The sequence below is a fragment of the Myxocyprinus asiaticus genome, chromosome 42 (genome assembly GCF_019703515.2).
Source record: "Myxocyprinus asiaticus isolate MX2 ecotype Aquarium Trade chromosome 42, UBuf_Myxa_2, whole genome shotgun sequence".
In the NCBI taxonomy this organism is placed as follows: Eukaryota; Metazoa; Chordata; class Actinopteri; order Cypriniformes; family Catostomidae; genus Myxocyprinus; species Myxocyprinus asiaticus.
The window spans coordinates 1,205,070-1,221,441 of NC_059385.1; the positions used below are offsets into that span (position 1 = coordinate 1,205,070).

Genomic DNA, 16,372 nt, shown 5'->3' on the forward strand with positions numbered 1-16,372 from the left:
AGTGACTCCAGCCAGGTCTCCTAAGCAACCAAATTGGCCTGGTTGCTAGGGAGGGTAGAGTCACATGGGGTAACCTCCTCGTGGTCGTTATAATGTGGTTTGTTCTCGGTGGGGCGCATGGTGAATTGAGCGTGGTTGCCGCGGTGGATGGCGTGAAGCCTCCACACGCGCTATGTCTCCATGGCAACGCGCTCAACAAGCCACGTGATAAGATGCGCGGGTTGACTGTCTCAGACGCGGAGGCAACTGGGATTCGTCCTCCGCCACCCGGACTGAGGTGAATCACTATGCGACCATGAGGACTTAGAGCGCATTGGGAATTGGGCATTCCAAATTGGGAGAAAAAGGGGAAAACCCCCCCCCAAAAAAACAAAAAACAAAAAAAAAGTCGTAGAAGTATGCCAAAAATCATGCAAAAGCCTTTATGCATTTTTAAGATATGAGCAATCAAACATAGTGGCCCAGTTTTTTGGGGCCACCCTGTAGAAGACACTAATGTCTGCTGTAGTGCCTCTTGTGGCAATGCTGAGAATCCAACACGTGCTCGCACTGCGTCAGGAATTGCGTTCTACCACTTTTCGGAACAGAATGATGCATGAAAAATGAACTTTCCAGTGTTTACGTTCACACACTCTCATGTATTTGTGGTGAGTATAGCTGTGTTCCAATCAACCAATAGTGCCCTGGGAAGTGGACTTAACACAGTATTCAAACATCTAAAGTGTGATTTCCAGTCCAAAGGGAACGTATATGTTCAGTTGGAAGGGCACTCCAAACGGCATTGGGAATAAAGGTACATCAATATATTATTTCACAGGAAATTTACCCACCAATCACTATGAACCAATAGAGTACCACACGCAGTTTGGCTAAAATTAACGCTAAAATAAAACATCTAGTTTGTGACTGGCGTTTTTATTTAGCTTAATTAACCACAGACGTGCTTTATATGCAGCTGTGCGTGAATGTAAAGCGCACAAGATGCGACCGTTAAGTCCATTATCATAACAATTGGCCATATAACAGTTAAAAATAAACTTAACTTTTATTTTATATTAAACAGCAACAGTCATGTAGCTTAGTGGTTATGAGTCTGGAGAAACTTATTAATTTAAAGCTACACTATGTAACTTTTGGCCCTCTAGCGGTTGAAGCATAAAACTGCAAGTTACTTGCGGAGGAACGCTTTACGTCAGTTGTGATTCGGCACTGCTCTTCTGGCGGATGAATCTCATGGTTTGAAGACTCAGAGATTACCTGCAGAGCGGAGTCATGACGAGATGTTTTCATGTTGATATCATGTTATCCACTTTTATATATCCACACACATTTATAGCCAATATTACTTACTTTGAGGAAGATAAACGACACAATTATATTGTTATATGATTATTAAAGTGTTTTATCCACTACACAATACACATTAATGTTTGCATTGTACTGCACATAGCAATTTAAGAGGTGAAACTTGTGAAATGGCTGATATGAGTTCAACTGATGACATCTATATTCTTATATTACAATCTACAGCCTCAGTGGAGAATGTGAGTGAAACGTAATACTACAATAGTAGGTCTATGCACGGCAAACAATAACACTGTAATATAAAAAGGCAAAACAAGGATGTTGCACTCGCTTCCCCGACACACGCGCCACAGTCGGACATTCTTTCTAAGCTTATGGACATGACGTAAACACCCAAGGAAGAATGACGTATGCCTGAGATTTCGCCCCAAATCCATCCCAGCAGCTCTAAATAAAAAACCTCTGTTGTAGACTTACCGTAGTGAATTGGGCTAAGGCAAAAACAGAGGGGATGTTGGTGTACTTGCTCATTAATGACATTTTGTTCATTTCTAACCAAAAAAAATCTTACATATTGTAGCTTTAAGTATATAAAAATAAATATTTTATAAAAATAAGATATCTTTCATGTAACCCCTAATCAGCCCGACTCAAGCGTTGTGTCTGATGACGAAGCAGGATAGTCAGAATGAACGAAATTTGTCAAGTAAAGTGAACTTCAACAGATATCCCGTGCTCAATGAGTGGGACACTACGCATAGGAAAGCAGCTTATGTTTTAAGTCTCGTTTGTGTATTTGCAGGTGGAATGGCTGAAAAACGAGGAAGTAATTGATCCTGCAGATGACCGAAACTTCTACATCACCATCGACCACAATCTGATCATCAAACAAGCTCGTCTGTCTGACACGGCCAACTACACGTGCGTCGCCAAAAACATCGTAGCCAAACGACGAAGCACCACAGCCACTGTCATCGTCTACGGTGAGTCTTGTTCTGCGACTATTCATGATGTAATCACAGAAACACACACACATATATATATATATATATATGCACATTTTTTTTCATCTTGCATACACAATATTCTATAAATGTTTGTTTTTTTATCTTTATCAGCTTAAAGTGTTTTATGCTTTTAGTCTAATTGAAATTCTGATGGGGTCTCTAACTTTGATAGCGTCAAACGGTTTGATCAGAACGACTGGATCTGAGAGTTTATGATTAGAGACTTGGCAACAGACCTTTTGTAGCTCAACACTGTGACACAAACTTTGACCAACTGCTCGGCAGCTTTATTTTCCTCTGGCACGGCGCAGTCTTCCTCTTCTGAAGATTCTCCTGGTTGGATCTTGCTGTGAATTTCCCTTGAGCAGGGAAAATGTTCCTCTTAAGAACAGAGAGGCGTGCTGACAAGTTGGAACCATTTTTACCCCCATGCCGATGCTTTCAGATGCTGCTTTGAGTGTTGAAAGAATAACATGGTGTAAATTTCCCGTACAACTCCACGCGAGCGTGATGCTTTGTGAAGTCGCACCTCAGCATCTGTTTCGCCGCTGTAAAACGAAGACGACTCTTTCAAGAGCTCTTCAACAAGTGAAAACAACCCACCTGCTGTGATTGTTTACCATTTACCCCACAGATAAAACCCCGATCTGCTTAAAGCTGGGAAGCAGATGTTTTCTTCTCACATGTTGTAATAAATTGACTTCTCTTCCTCATCTTGAGGCCAATGTAATTACAGCTGCTCTCCAGTCTACCTTGAAAACAAAGATTCGGCCTGCAAGACTCTGGCAACCGTCATTTGAGTTCTGCGATTGGTTCCGGGGGTAATAGTGTGACCTGCTCGAGTGTGACTACTTACGCTGACATACAGGAGAGAACGCACGGCTTCCTCCTCGAGCTTAATGGAATAGTTCAGACAGAAATGAAAATTCTGTTGTCATTTACTCACCGTCATGTCTTTCCAACACTGTACTGTTTTCTTGCTTCTGTGAAACACAGAATTAAGATGTTGGAGATGCTGAGCTTCTGTTTTCCATACAGCTAAAGCGGATGGGGGATTTATTCTGCCAAGCTCCAAAAAATTACGAAAAAAAAAAAAAAAGCACCATAAAAGTAGTCCATATGACTCGAGCACTGTTTTCCAAGTCGTCTGAAGTTATGATACATTTATGTGAGAAACAGACCTAAATGTATGTCATTATTTACTGATAATCTTCAGATACGGATGTTTTTAGAAAGATCAGGGAACGGTCAGACGAGACTGATCCAAATTCAATACTTTGTGTTAATCGTGGTCATACTGTCAAGCTCCAAAAATGACACAAAAGTATAAAAGACATAAAAGTAGTCCATATGACTTTAATATATATAGTTTATAATGAGAAGAATATTAAACTACAGGAAACTCACCTACACACAGAAACTGAAAGATGATCTTAGAGTTTCCCGGCAAAATCAATCAAAAGCCAGAGGGTTTTCGAGTTTAGAAATTATGACTGCAATAAATTGCTTGTGTATAATAAAACTCTAACATTTGGGTCAATATGACTGTAACAAAGTTCAATAGAAAGAAGGCGGCGAGAACCGGCTTGACTATATATAATAATCTTTTAATAAAACAAAAAGACACAAACATAAACACATGCAGGGCAGCTGCCCGTAACTCTCTCTCTCTCTCTCAAACTGCCGCCTCCGGTCACCTTTATCCCTCTCGAGGGCTTGATTAGCCTGATTAGGGGCCGGGTGCGCAGCATGACGACCCAGCCCCGCCCTCCTCCCTGCCACACTCCTCCCTCCTTCTCCTTGCCCTCATCCCCGCCTCTTCGGACCTGGGAGGGTGACAAGGGTAGGGAAAACAACAACAACAACAAAAAAAAACAAGAGAGAAAGGCCAACAAGGAGCAACAGTGGGAGAGAGAGAGGAGAGAGAAAAAAAAACGTACTCGCCGGTTCTCCGATACGCTGTAGCCTGGTCCTCTAGTGGACAACAGCCGCGCCTCCCCGGGCGGATCGGTGGCAGTCCTCCAGCCCCTGGTGGATGGAACGCCCCGCCGTGTTTTCGGTGGAAGGTAGGGGTCTCCCCTGCCCCTGGCAGCGGTTGTCCCGCTCCAGGCGTTCAGCCAGGAGCCCCTCCCCGCTCGCATTCAGCGGTCCTCTCTTGACCCCGCCGTGTTTTAGTGGCCGGTAGGGGTCTCCTCCGCCCCTGGCAGCGGCCCTGACCGCTCCAGGTGGTCGGCTAGGAGTCCCTTCTCCCCTCGCGGTTGGCGGCCATTCCTCCGCTCTCAGGTGGCCGGGCTCCACCGTCCCCCGGCGGATGGCCACGGCTGCTCCATTAGGGTGGATGGTAGTGGCGAGGACTCTACAACGGTGCATCCCTCCTCCTTCCCGGATTTGTGTTTTTTTGTCCAGATCTAGAATTTAAGTACACAAAATAATAACTTGAGTACCTCTTCTGTGTTAACATGTTTTGAAATATTTTCTTTCTGGGTTTTGAAGTAAAACATGTCATGTGGTGTAACAGTCCAGAGATGTAAAACAAAATTCAAGTGTTTAAAAAAAAAATTCTTGAAAAAAGAAATTTTGGCATGAGAAGTGCAGAATAGCCTTTTATTATTTCTTAGTAAAACTAGCAGTGAAACAATTGTTTGAAAATATGTTGCTTTTATTTTATTTTTTAAGTTTTGTCCACCAAATCAAAGTCCAACATGTAGGTTGCCACTTTGTTTGCCTTTTAGACACTCATGAAGTTTATAAAAAATATCGAATCATGTGGTTTAACCCTGAGAAAACACCTTGATATTCTTAACTCAAAAATTCATGATACTGAAAAAAAAATAATTATTACATAGAAATTAAAAAAAGTTTTTATTAATAATTAAGTTGTGTACACTGACATGTATTCAAGGCGCAAGGAAAGTACTTTAATACCGTTTTACTTGGTTACACCACATGATGCTTTTAAAGACATTACATTACATTTTGTTACATTACAACTAGATTTTTTAAAAGATGTCTAATTTTTATCACCTTGAACAACCTTATTTGTTAAATACCCGTTTTTTTATTACTATTATTATTCCATAAAATAACTGAATAAAAATTTGACTGATATCCTATCATAACTAAACACAACTGAGACAAAAAAAAAAAGTCTGGATCCATTCAAGTCCAGAGACAATGTGCAAAGAGAACTGGTTTATTTTCAATGGAATGACTTGCTGTTTTGATTCTGCATTATCCAGTTGAATAGTTAATGAGAAAAGTTTTTCTTAAAAGGCTACACATTTTATGTCATTTTCCCCCCTCTATTTTATAATGAAATATTGTGAAATTAGAGGTTTGTGTTTCTTTACACATAAAGAGTTCAATCAGTTCCACACAGTGAGGGATAAATATTCTAAACTGATTAAGAAAAAAACAACAACACTGGTATCGGATCGGGATCGGTATAGGCCGATACAGAGTTCTGGTATCGGAAACGGTACTGTGGTGAGCAGGGCAGAGCCGAGCACTGTCTGGGCAGAGTGACCGCATTCCAGTGAGGGGAGGCGGGAGTATTTGTTTGAGTGTTTTTATGATTTGACGCAGCTGGCTGAAAAGCAGTGCGTGTTTTTGTTTCTTTGTATGCTGAAAAGTGTCATTAAAGGTGTGTCTCTTGGTCCGGACCAAAAAAGAAAATGATACATTTAGTCCTGGTTCACACTGGCATTTTTAACACCGAATCTAAAGATACAAAACAAAAGGCATCAGGATAAGGTCACAACCTGATTGGACAGCTTTTATGACGTATATTTTGCGACGGAACTTGTCGAACATCCAAAACAATGCTGGCTGCTGGGCGAAATGCGCTCGTTGGATGTATATATGGTGGTATTTACCAGCTGAGAACAAATGAAGAGCTAATAAAATGTGTAAAGGAGTCAAAACAGCGCCAGGAATTCCTCCGTTGCACACACAAATGAAGATATGCTGCAAGGACGGCTGACGGCGGTTCTGACGCCTGTACCGAACTTTAATGGGCAACATAACTCCAATGATGAGAAGAACCAGGTATGCTTGAGGTCAGTATTAGGCAAATTACTTCCTGTTATTGGTCCGTTTAGACGTCTTTGGTCCATGTTGCGTTCATATATCAATCGAACCGCACCAGAGTTCGTTTGGAAGCAGACCGAGACCCACTATTCAGGCGGTCTCGGTCCGCTTGTTTGGTGCGCACCAAGGTTCGGATGGCAGCGTTCACACTTGTTCAAATAAACCGCACTAACAGAGTTCATTTTAACTGAACCAAACCTGCCAAGTGTGAACACACCCTAAATGTCTATGTGTTTGTCAAGCCGGTCCCAGCTTCCTCTTTCCCATCTTTAATTGTTACACTGGTGCTGAAACCCAGGTAGGAGGAAGGATGCACTGTCAAGGAGTCCTCGCCGCTGACTGAGGATTGCGACGCCGAGGGAGTGCTCGATCCGGTGGCGCTGGAGCACTGCATCAACTGGCAACCGGAAGGGACGGCTCCGGCGAGCCCGTCTCTCTCTCCCCTCTCTGCTTTCTCTCTCCCTTTTGTTGTTCCCACCCTTCCCCCTCTCTTTCACCCTGTTCCCCCTCAGGCACGCACAGGTCAGATCCGGAGACTGGTGTGACCCATCGATGCTCCCTCCCTAGAAATGGGGGGGGAAGTAGGTCACAGGCCGGAGAAATCCCCGACCTGATTTCGGCGATGGGGGTATGTGGTTAGCAGGGCGGAGCTGAGTGGCATCTGGGCAGAGTGAGGCCGGGAAGATAAGTGACCAATGACTTCCACCTGAGCACCACACCGGCCTCGCATTCCAACGAGGGGAGGCGGGAGTATTTAAGGAGAAGAGACAGCAGCAGACGGGACAGAGATGCACGATGATTTGACGCAGCTGGCTGAAAAGCAGTGCATGTTTTTGTTTCTTTGTACGCTGAAAAGTGTCATTAAATGTCCATGTGTTTGTCAAGCTGGTCCCAGCTTCCTGCTTACCGTCATAATTGTTACAGGTACTTAAGAGAGAACAAGCGATATCTGGTTTGGAACAACATGAGGGTGAGTAAATGATGACAGAATGTTTACTTTTGTGTGAACTGTCCCTTTAAAGTGGGAGTGAGTTTGTGTGGCACTTTACTGACTCTTTTTTTTTTTTTTGTCAATGTAATATTTAGTTTTTTGTCAGAAGGCAGATTTAGACATATGACACACTGCAGAAAACCTCTCTGTTCCTGCGCCGCGGGGAGGGGGTGCAGAGAAGCAGATGATGATGTCATTGTGGTCAGCATTCGAAACCACTCAGTGTCTTGAGAGCAGCCGGATTAACCCTGCGCCATTATTCTAACTTCTTCCCTTCCGTTATCACTGTACGCTTCTGTGTTATCAGCCAGACAAGCAAGAAAACATCACTGAGCAGAACGCTCACCATGAGCGGTTTGAGTAAATCCAAGAGAAACTGTAAAAGAAGGGCAGAAGTCTTTGATGGATTCCTGGAGACAAAGGGTCACAATCCCTCGCCTGCTTATTCAGGCCTAAATGCAGTCTGGGAGGACGACGTTCCGAGAGGAGAGCTTTGATCTCGACTCATCCATGGAAGAAATACACCACAATCCGTTCTCCAGAGCGCCGGAATCATGCACTCGTGTCAGTGAAAGAGAGACACAGGTGCTCATGTTCTGATTAGAAGCTTCATCATCACCACAACAGAGCAACTGAGAAGATAAGCCGAAACAGAGTGCAGGAAACTCAAGAATTAACGAGAAAAGCAACCCTTAAAGGGGCATTCGGTTATCATTTACTCACCCTCATGATGTTCCCAAATTGTATGACTTTTATTCTGTGGAACACAAGTGAAATCTGTCTATATTCAAAGTCTTCTGAAGACATGCGATAGCTTTGTGTTAATAACAGAACCAAATTTAAGTTGTTTTAAAATGTAAATTTGATGTCATTGGATCTGTCATTATGTGATCGACACAGCAAGTTTGAATGTGAGATTTGAGATCTGTGTTGACAGCTCCTGGTCACTGTATGTTTTAATCAAATGGAAAAGAGCAGCATGAACATTCTGCTAATCTGCCGATACCCAATGGAGCAGAATTGCAATGTTTGTTTAAAGCAGATTATATCTAATTTTCATGAAATATTGGTAAAAATCTACTCATAACAAAAGCAGACACTCTGAACTGTATCTCATCACAGATTTGGTGAGAAATGATTTGCACATTAACGGTCAGAGATTGATAAAGTCACAGCTGTTTAATCACTTTTGGAACAAATTTAGCTATTTTCCAAGTAAGTATTTGAGCTGTTTTATATATATATATATATATGTATGTATGTATGTATGTATGTATAATTCCCAACATTTTTATTGATTGAAAAATCATTACATTCCCTGAAAATATAAATTTGCATGAATGTAATAATTGATGATTTTTTTTTTTTTTTTTTTTTTTGTGACAAAAATGCAACACTGAACATAAGTGGTCAATTTATTTATTTTATATTCGCACAATGGAGCCTATTCAGTAAATCATAAAATATTCCAAATGATTTTCTTTTTTTTTTTTTGGGCTTATTTTATTTATTTTTAATGGTATTTATGGTAAAAAAATAGATAAATGGTATTAAGTATGCTACATTACATATTTTGATTATACCAGCAAATAGATCATCAATATCAATAGTCCTCATTATTTAAAATTAAGTACAATTTCTTAACTTTTCATAAATGTACCATTACTGATTGTGATAAATTGAATACATTTTCCATACACTTTTATGTGTTGAATTGTGTTGTATATGTTCCATATATATATATATATATATATATATATATATATATACATACAGCTTTGGAAATATTAAGAGGCCACTGCAAAATGATCAGTTTCTCTGGATTTACTATTTATAGATATGTGTTTGAGTAAAATGAACATTTTTGTTTTATTCTATAAAGTACTGACAACATTCCTCCCAAATTCCAGATAAAAATATTGTCATTTAGAGCATTTATTTGCAGAAAATGACAAAAAAAGATGCCGTGTTTTCAGATCTCGAATAATGCAAAGAAAACAAGTTCATATTCATTGTTAAACACAATACTAATGTTTTAACTTAAAGTTCAGAAATCAATATTTGGTGGAATAATCCTGATTTTCAATCACAGCTTTCATGCATCTTGGCATGCTCTCTACCAGTCTTTCACATTGCTGTTGGGTGACTTTATGCCACTCCTGGTGCAAAAATTCAAGCAGCTCTTCTTTGTTTGATGGCTTGTGGACATCCATCTTCCTCTTGATCACAGAGGGTTTCAATGGGGTTCAGGTCTGGAGATTGGGCTGGCCATGACAGGGTCTTGATCCGGTGCTCCTCCATCCACACCTTGATTGACCTGTCTGTGTGGCATGGAGCATTGTCCTGCTGGAAAAACTAATCCTCAGAGTTGGGGAACACTGTCAGAGCAGAAGAGAAGCAAGTTTTCTACCACAATAACCTTGTACGTGGCTTGAGTCATGCGTCAATCACAAAGACGAATCTGCCCGATTCCAGCCTTGCTGAAGCACCCCCAGAAGCACCAACAATCATGCATGCAATTATCTAATCAGCCAATTGTGTGGCAGCATTGCAGTGCATAAAATCATGCAGATGCGGGTCAGGAGCTTCAGGTAATATTCACATCAGCCATCAGACTGGGGGAAAAATATGATCTCAGTGATTTGGACCGTGGCATGATTGTTGGTGCCAGATGGGCTGGTTTGAGTATTTCTGGGATTTTCACACACAACAGTCTCTAGAATTTACTCAGAATGGTGCTAAAAACAAAAAACATCCAGTGAGCAGCAGTTCTGCGGATGGAAACACCTTGTTGATGACAGATGTCAGAGGAGAATGACCAAACTGGTTCGAGCTGACAAAGTCTACGGTAACTCAGATAACCACTCTGTACAATTGTAGTGAGAAGAATATCATCTCTGAATGTTATTCTGTCATGTGGGTTGGCGCTGTTTTGGCAGCACATGGTGGACCTACCCAATATTAGGCAGGTGGTTTTAATGTTGTGGCTGATTGGTGTGAGTGTGTGTGTGTGTGTGTGTGTGTGTGTGTGTGTGTGTGTATATATATATATATATATATATATATATATAATTATCAGTATCAGTGCTTGTGTCTCTGAGGGCTAAACGTCTCCTTTTGTGTTTAATTATTGGGTAAACTAATCCTTCAAATTTCTTGTTTCAGTTTGTTTGTTTGTTTGTTTGTTTATTTATTTATTTTGTCCACCCGAGAGCATGTTACTCACATTGTGAGAATACTGAGAATCTTTAGATATCCAAAGCTACGTCACAATGACCCTTTTATAATGTGTTCACTGATTAATTACAAGTTGAAGGAATTCTGGTATACGTTGCTCTCCCAGCATGGCATGGCAATAGTTTCACAGCTGTAGTTTGTCTTTTATTTACTCTGTTTTTCATCAGGGCAAAAACACATCATGAATTAATAAGTGTGTGTCTTTTAATTAATCTGTAATCTCTCTTTGATTATGCCGCACATTAACGCTCTCCTGGGTCTTTTCCTTTGTAGTGAACGGCGGCTGGTCGACATGGACAGAGTGGTCAGTGTGTAGCAGTCGCTGTGGGCGGGGCTACCAGAAGAGGACGCGGAGCTGCACCAATCCAGCCCCTCTGAACGGAGGAGCCATCTGTGAGGGTCAAGCCATCCAGAAACTGGCCTGTAACCCCCTGTGTCCAGGTATAGTGATTAACACCATGATGCTTGTATTAGACATTATGAGTGGTGACCCATAGTCGAGATGATACAGTATAGGGCTGGCTATTGAGAAAGATTTCCCGATTTGATTCGATTCTGATTCATTTGGGCATATATTTACTTGCATATTAAAGAAATTCCCTCTCAGCTAATGCTTCTAACTTGGTACATTTTAAAAATACTAGTCTTCAGAAATAAAAACACAGCCCAATCTATGCATTTCAATTGCTATTTATTTAACAGATATCATAATCAACACAACCAAAACTGAAGTAAAATATTGGTATTTGGATTTTACTAATCAACATCAGTAGAAGAGCAGTGGTCCACAAATTTAAAGAAATTGAATAAACATTAGTTGCACACAACATTTTCTCAAAATGTCCCTTACACTTCTGTTAAACGGCCAAATGGCCACGGTTATCAGCCAATGCCAATAAATGGCCAAACATCACCTGATTAATCGTTCTCGCCTCATTCGACTAATCGCAGTATACTAACAATACCTGCAGTTTGTTCTGTGTAGGTTTCTGTACATTTTCATGCAGTTTTGTGGTTTGCTTGAGCAGTTTTTTTGGTCTTTATTCCAGTTGATGGACTGTGGACAGAGTGGAGTAAATGGTCGACATGTGGGACGGAGTGTACGCACTGGAGAAGAAGAGAATGCAGCGCACCGGCGCCCAAAAATGGCGGAAAGGACTGTGAAGGGACCGTACTTCAATCCAAAAACTGTACAGACGGTCTCTGTATGCAGAGTGAGTACCAACCCACGTCTACTCCTCCTGCCTCACACAGACACACGCACACACAGTCATACACACACTCATACACACTCATACACACACACACACAGACACATACACAGTCACACACACACAGACACACACACACTCATACACACACAGACATACACACACACTCTCATACAAACACACACTCATACATAGACACACACACGCACACACACTCATACACACAGACACACACACAGACACATACACACAGACACATACACAGTCACACACACACTCATACACACAGACACACACACACTCATACACACACAGACATACACACACACTCTCATACAAACACACACTCATACATACAGACACACACACGCACACACACTCATACACACACAGATACACACACACAGACACATACACAGATACACACACACAGACACATACACAGTCACACACACACTCATACACACAGACACACACACTCACACACACACACTCATACAGACACAGACACATACACAGACACACACACACACTCATACACACACAGACATACACACATACACACACACTCATACATACAGACACACACACACTCTCATACAAACACAAACTCATACACAGACACACACACACACACACTCATACACACACACTAGATACACACACACTCATACACACACACACACACACAGACACATACACAGATACACACACACTCATACACACACAGACATATACACACACTCATACATACAGACACACACACACTCTCATACAAACACAAACTCATACACACACAGACATATACACACACTCATACATACAGACACACACACACACTCATACACACACTCATACAGACACACGCACACACACTCATACACACAGACACACACACACCAGAGCAGGTGAGCGAAGCGGTGTGACACTCCACTCAATAACCCGCTCCATGTGAGTGCGCTCTGCTCAGCCACTCACGGCCCAAGCAGACGCTCCGCTCAAGTGCCGCTCACACGCACCAGTAAAAAAGCGTTCGCTCAAGTCCCGCTCCGACATTACATTTCTCTGTAGAATACTTGGTTCCAATCACGTACACAGGGGATAGCTACAGTGGCCCAAACAACTGCCCCGTTGCCCACATGGGCTGAGGTGCCCCTCTGGGTGAAATATAGACTATAGGCCGACATTTATTAACTTTAAAGTTTGTAGTTTTTCTTTGTCAGTGTTGTTGCTTTATTAATATTCCCTACAGTTTTATATGTAGGAATCATATGCAATCTAAAGGACTGTGGTTATTTATATAATAGGCTAATTATTATATTAGTAGATAGCATGTGCCTCCTTTGTTGATATTTTTAAAGCATTATAAAGTGAATCTGGACTTTATAAGCATCAAACGATCATGTGTTGTGCATGCACTCTTTATATGTACAGCAGGGTTTAACTATGGATTTAACAAATAAAAAATATTTGTCCTGCATAAAGCGAGATTTTGTCCAATATATATATATATTAGATTAAATCATGTTTAATGATCGTTTAAGGACACACTGATCTGCAAGATCATACATGTTTATTAGTTTTGTGTGTGTAAGCCAGGATTCAAGGAAAAATGCTTTGCCAATATACAGTATTATTAAGCTTACATATTTAATTGAGGGTGCTCTAACGTTCACAACCCCGCAGAACCGGGTCTGCATCTAGCTGGCAGCTGCACTGACATGATGGAAAAACAACAAGATACGTTACTTATCTATTTATTGATTATCGAATAGTAGTGTAGCCTACTAGCTCACCTTTTGCTGCACTTCCATGTTTGTGTAGCACATCCTCATGCTCTCTGGCAATGTGACAGGTACGACTCCAGAAGGAATATTTGCTAATTCTCACAGTCTCTCCACACTCCCTTTCGATTTCCTCGTTCTTAGCTTTGATTTATACTTTGCATTTATTTAGGTTATAAGGTTTGCAAATTCACTAAATCAATGTTAGAGCTCCATAACTTCAGGCCTGTTGCTAATTTTGCAGATTCCCAAACCAGCATATCACAAAGTGCATTCTGGGTTGAGTGAGCGGCACTGAGCGAGCGGAGTGGAATCTTTAAAAAGGCGCTCACTGCTCAGGTGGAATTATCAACGCTCCGCTCTCGCTCCACTCCGCTCACATGCTCTGAGACACACACACACACACACACACACAGACACACTCAAACACACAGACACACTCCACTTAGACACACACACACACACACACACACACACACACACACACACACACACACATGTTGGTGCAGCTATCATTATGAGGACTCTCCATGGACATAATGATTTTTATACTGTACGAACTATAGATTCTATCCCCTAAACCTAACCCTCACAAAAAACTTTCTGCATTTTTACATTTTCAATAAAACATCGTTTAATATGCCAGTTCCCTTGTGGGGACTGCTGGCTGGTCCTCACAAGGATAGTAAAACCTGTACACACCCACAGACACACCCACACAAACAAACACACCCACACTCACACACACACACTCCACAAACTCACACACACACACACACACACACACACACACACACTCACTCACACACCCACACAAACAAACACACCCACACTCATACACACACACTCCACAAACACACACACACTCATACACTCACACACACTCACACACACTTACAGACACGCACACACACACACACTCATACACTCTCTCACACACACACACACACACACACACACACACACACACTCCACACACACACTCACTCCACACACACACACACTCACTCCACACACACACTCATACACTCACACACACACACACACACACACACACACACTCACTCCACACACACTCACTCCACACACACACACACACACTCCACACACACACACACACTCACTCCACACACATACACACACACTCCACACACACACACTCACTCACACACACTCACTCACACACCCACACAAACAAACACACCCACACTCATACACACACACACACTCCACACACACACTCATACACTCACACACTCACAGACACACACTCATACACACACACACTCACTCACACACACACACACTCCACACACACACTCATACTCACTCATACTCACACACTCACAGACACACACTCATACACACACACACTCATACACTCACACACTCACTCACACACACTCGCAGACACACTCATACACACACACACACACTCATACTCACACACTCACAGACACACACTCATACACTCACACACTCACTCACACACACTCGCAGACACACACTCATACACTCACACACTCACTCACACACACTCGCAGACACACACTCATACACACACACACACGCCACACACACACTCGCAGACACACACTCATACACTCACACACTCACTCACACACACTCACAGACACACACTCCACACACTCATACACACACACACTCCACACACACACTCATACACTCACAGACACACACTCATACACACACACACACTCCACACACACACACACTCATACACTCACACACACTCACAGACACACACTCATACACACACACACTCCACACACACACTCATACACTCACACACTCACTCACACACACTCACAGACACACACTCACACTCATAGCCAAAAACCCCATATTAAATCTCAGATACTCTTTCCCCCTCACTGCCATCTTTCAGTGTTCTCAAATCTCTTTCTTACCGAGTATTTTTGTCCAGTAAAAAATATCCAAATATCCTTAAAACAAGATACTTGAGAAGCAACATTTTTTTATCTTGAGTTAAGGTTATTTTTCTTACCCCACCGGCAAATGTTTGTTAGGTTTATGCATAAAACAAGAGGTTAAAGCATTAAATTTAATTTGAGATATATTCCTTGAAAACTGTTTTTAATATCTTAAGTAATGTTGCTTCTGAAGTTAATGTATCTTATTTTAACCCTTCTGTTTCTGGAGAAAATTCCAAACAACCGTTTTGTTCGGGTAAACAAAAAAAAAAACTAAACAAAAAACCTAGTAGAGTCCAGTAGATCTACAGCACACCAGTACAACATGAGCATTGACATATGCTCTTTTACACTAAACACAAGCTTTTAAAAAAAAAAAAGATTCTTCTGGTAAGAGCGACACTAATAGATCAACGGGTGGTAGTTTTATTTTAGAGTAGATTTACAGTAAACCCTTCATTGTCAGTAAAAAGATATTTAGAACACTGTTTGAAACAAATACAGAATCATGCTTTTTATTTAAAAAAAAAAATATTCCGTCTAGCGGACGAGAAATGAGTGAAAAATCCCATAGACTTCTATTGAAAAAGGAACTGGGTTATAATATATACTCGGTGATGGTCTCATTTGACATGAACGAGTAATCGACCATCGAGCAACCATATAGCAATGCCACAGTAACCACCTAGCAACACCCTAGCAACGTCCTAGTAATCAACCAAAACACCCCGATCATAAAAACAGGACAAAAATACTGCTGAAGGAAATGATTTTTGCAGTTCCTTCTCCTAAT

The 16,372-nt window shown here is 41.5% G+C and overlaps 1 protein-coding gene across 3 annotated transcripts in view; it reads left to right on the forward strand.

Annotated features, from left to right (window-relative positions):
• Nucleotides 1-16,372, forward strand: part of LOC127433065 (netrin receptor UNC5C-like) — a 260,166-nt gene that overhangs the window by 189,702 nt on the left and 54,092 nt on the right. For all 3 annotated transcript variants that reach the window (XM_051684703.1, XM_051684704.1, XM_051684705.1), the window contains exons 5-7: nucleotides 2,108-2,288; nucleotides 10,903-11,070; nucleotides 11,679-11,843. In XM_051684703.1, the coding sequence (XP_051540663.1) occupies nucleotides 2,108-2,288; nucleotides 10,903-11,070; nucleotides 11,679-11,843 (514 nt within the window). The remainder of the gene's footprint in view (nucleotides 1-2,107; nucleotides 2,289-10,902; nucleotides 11,071-11,678; nucleotides 11,844-16,372) is intronic.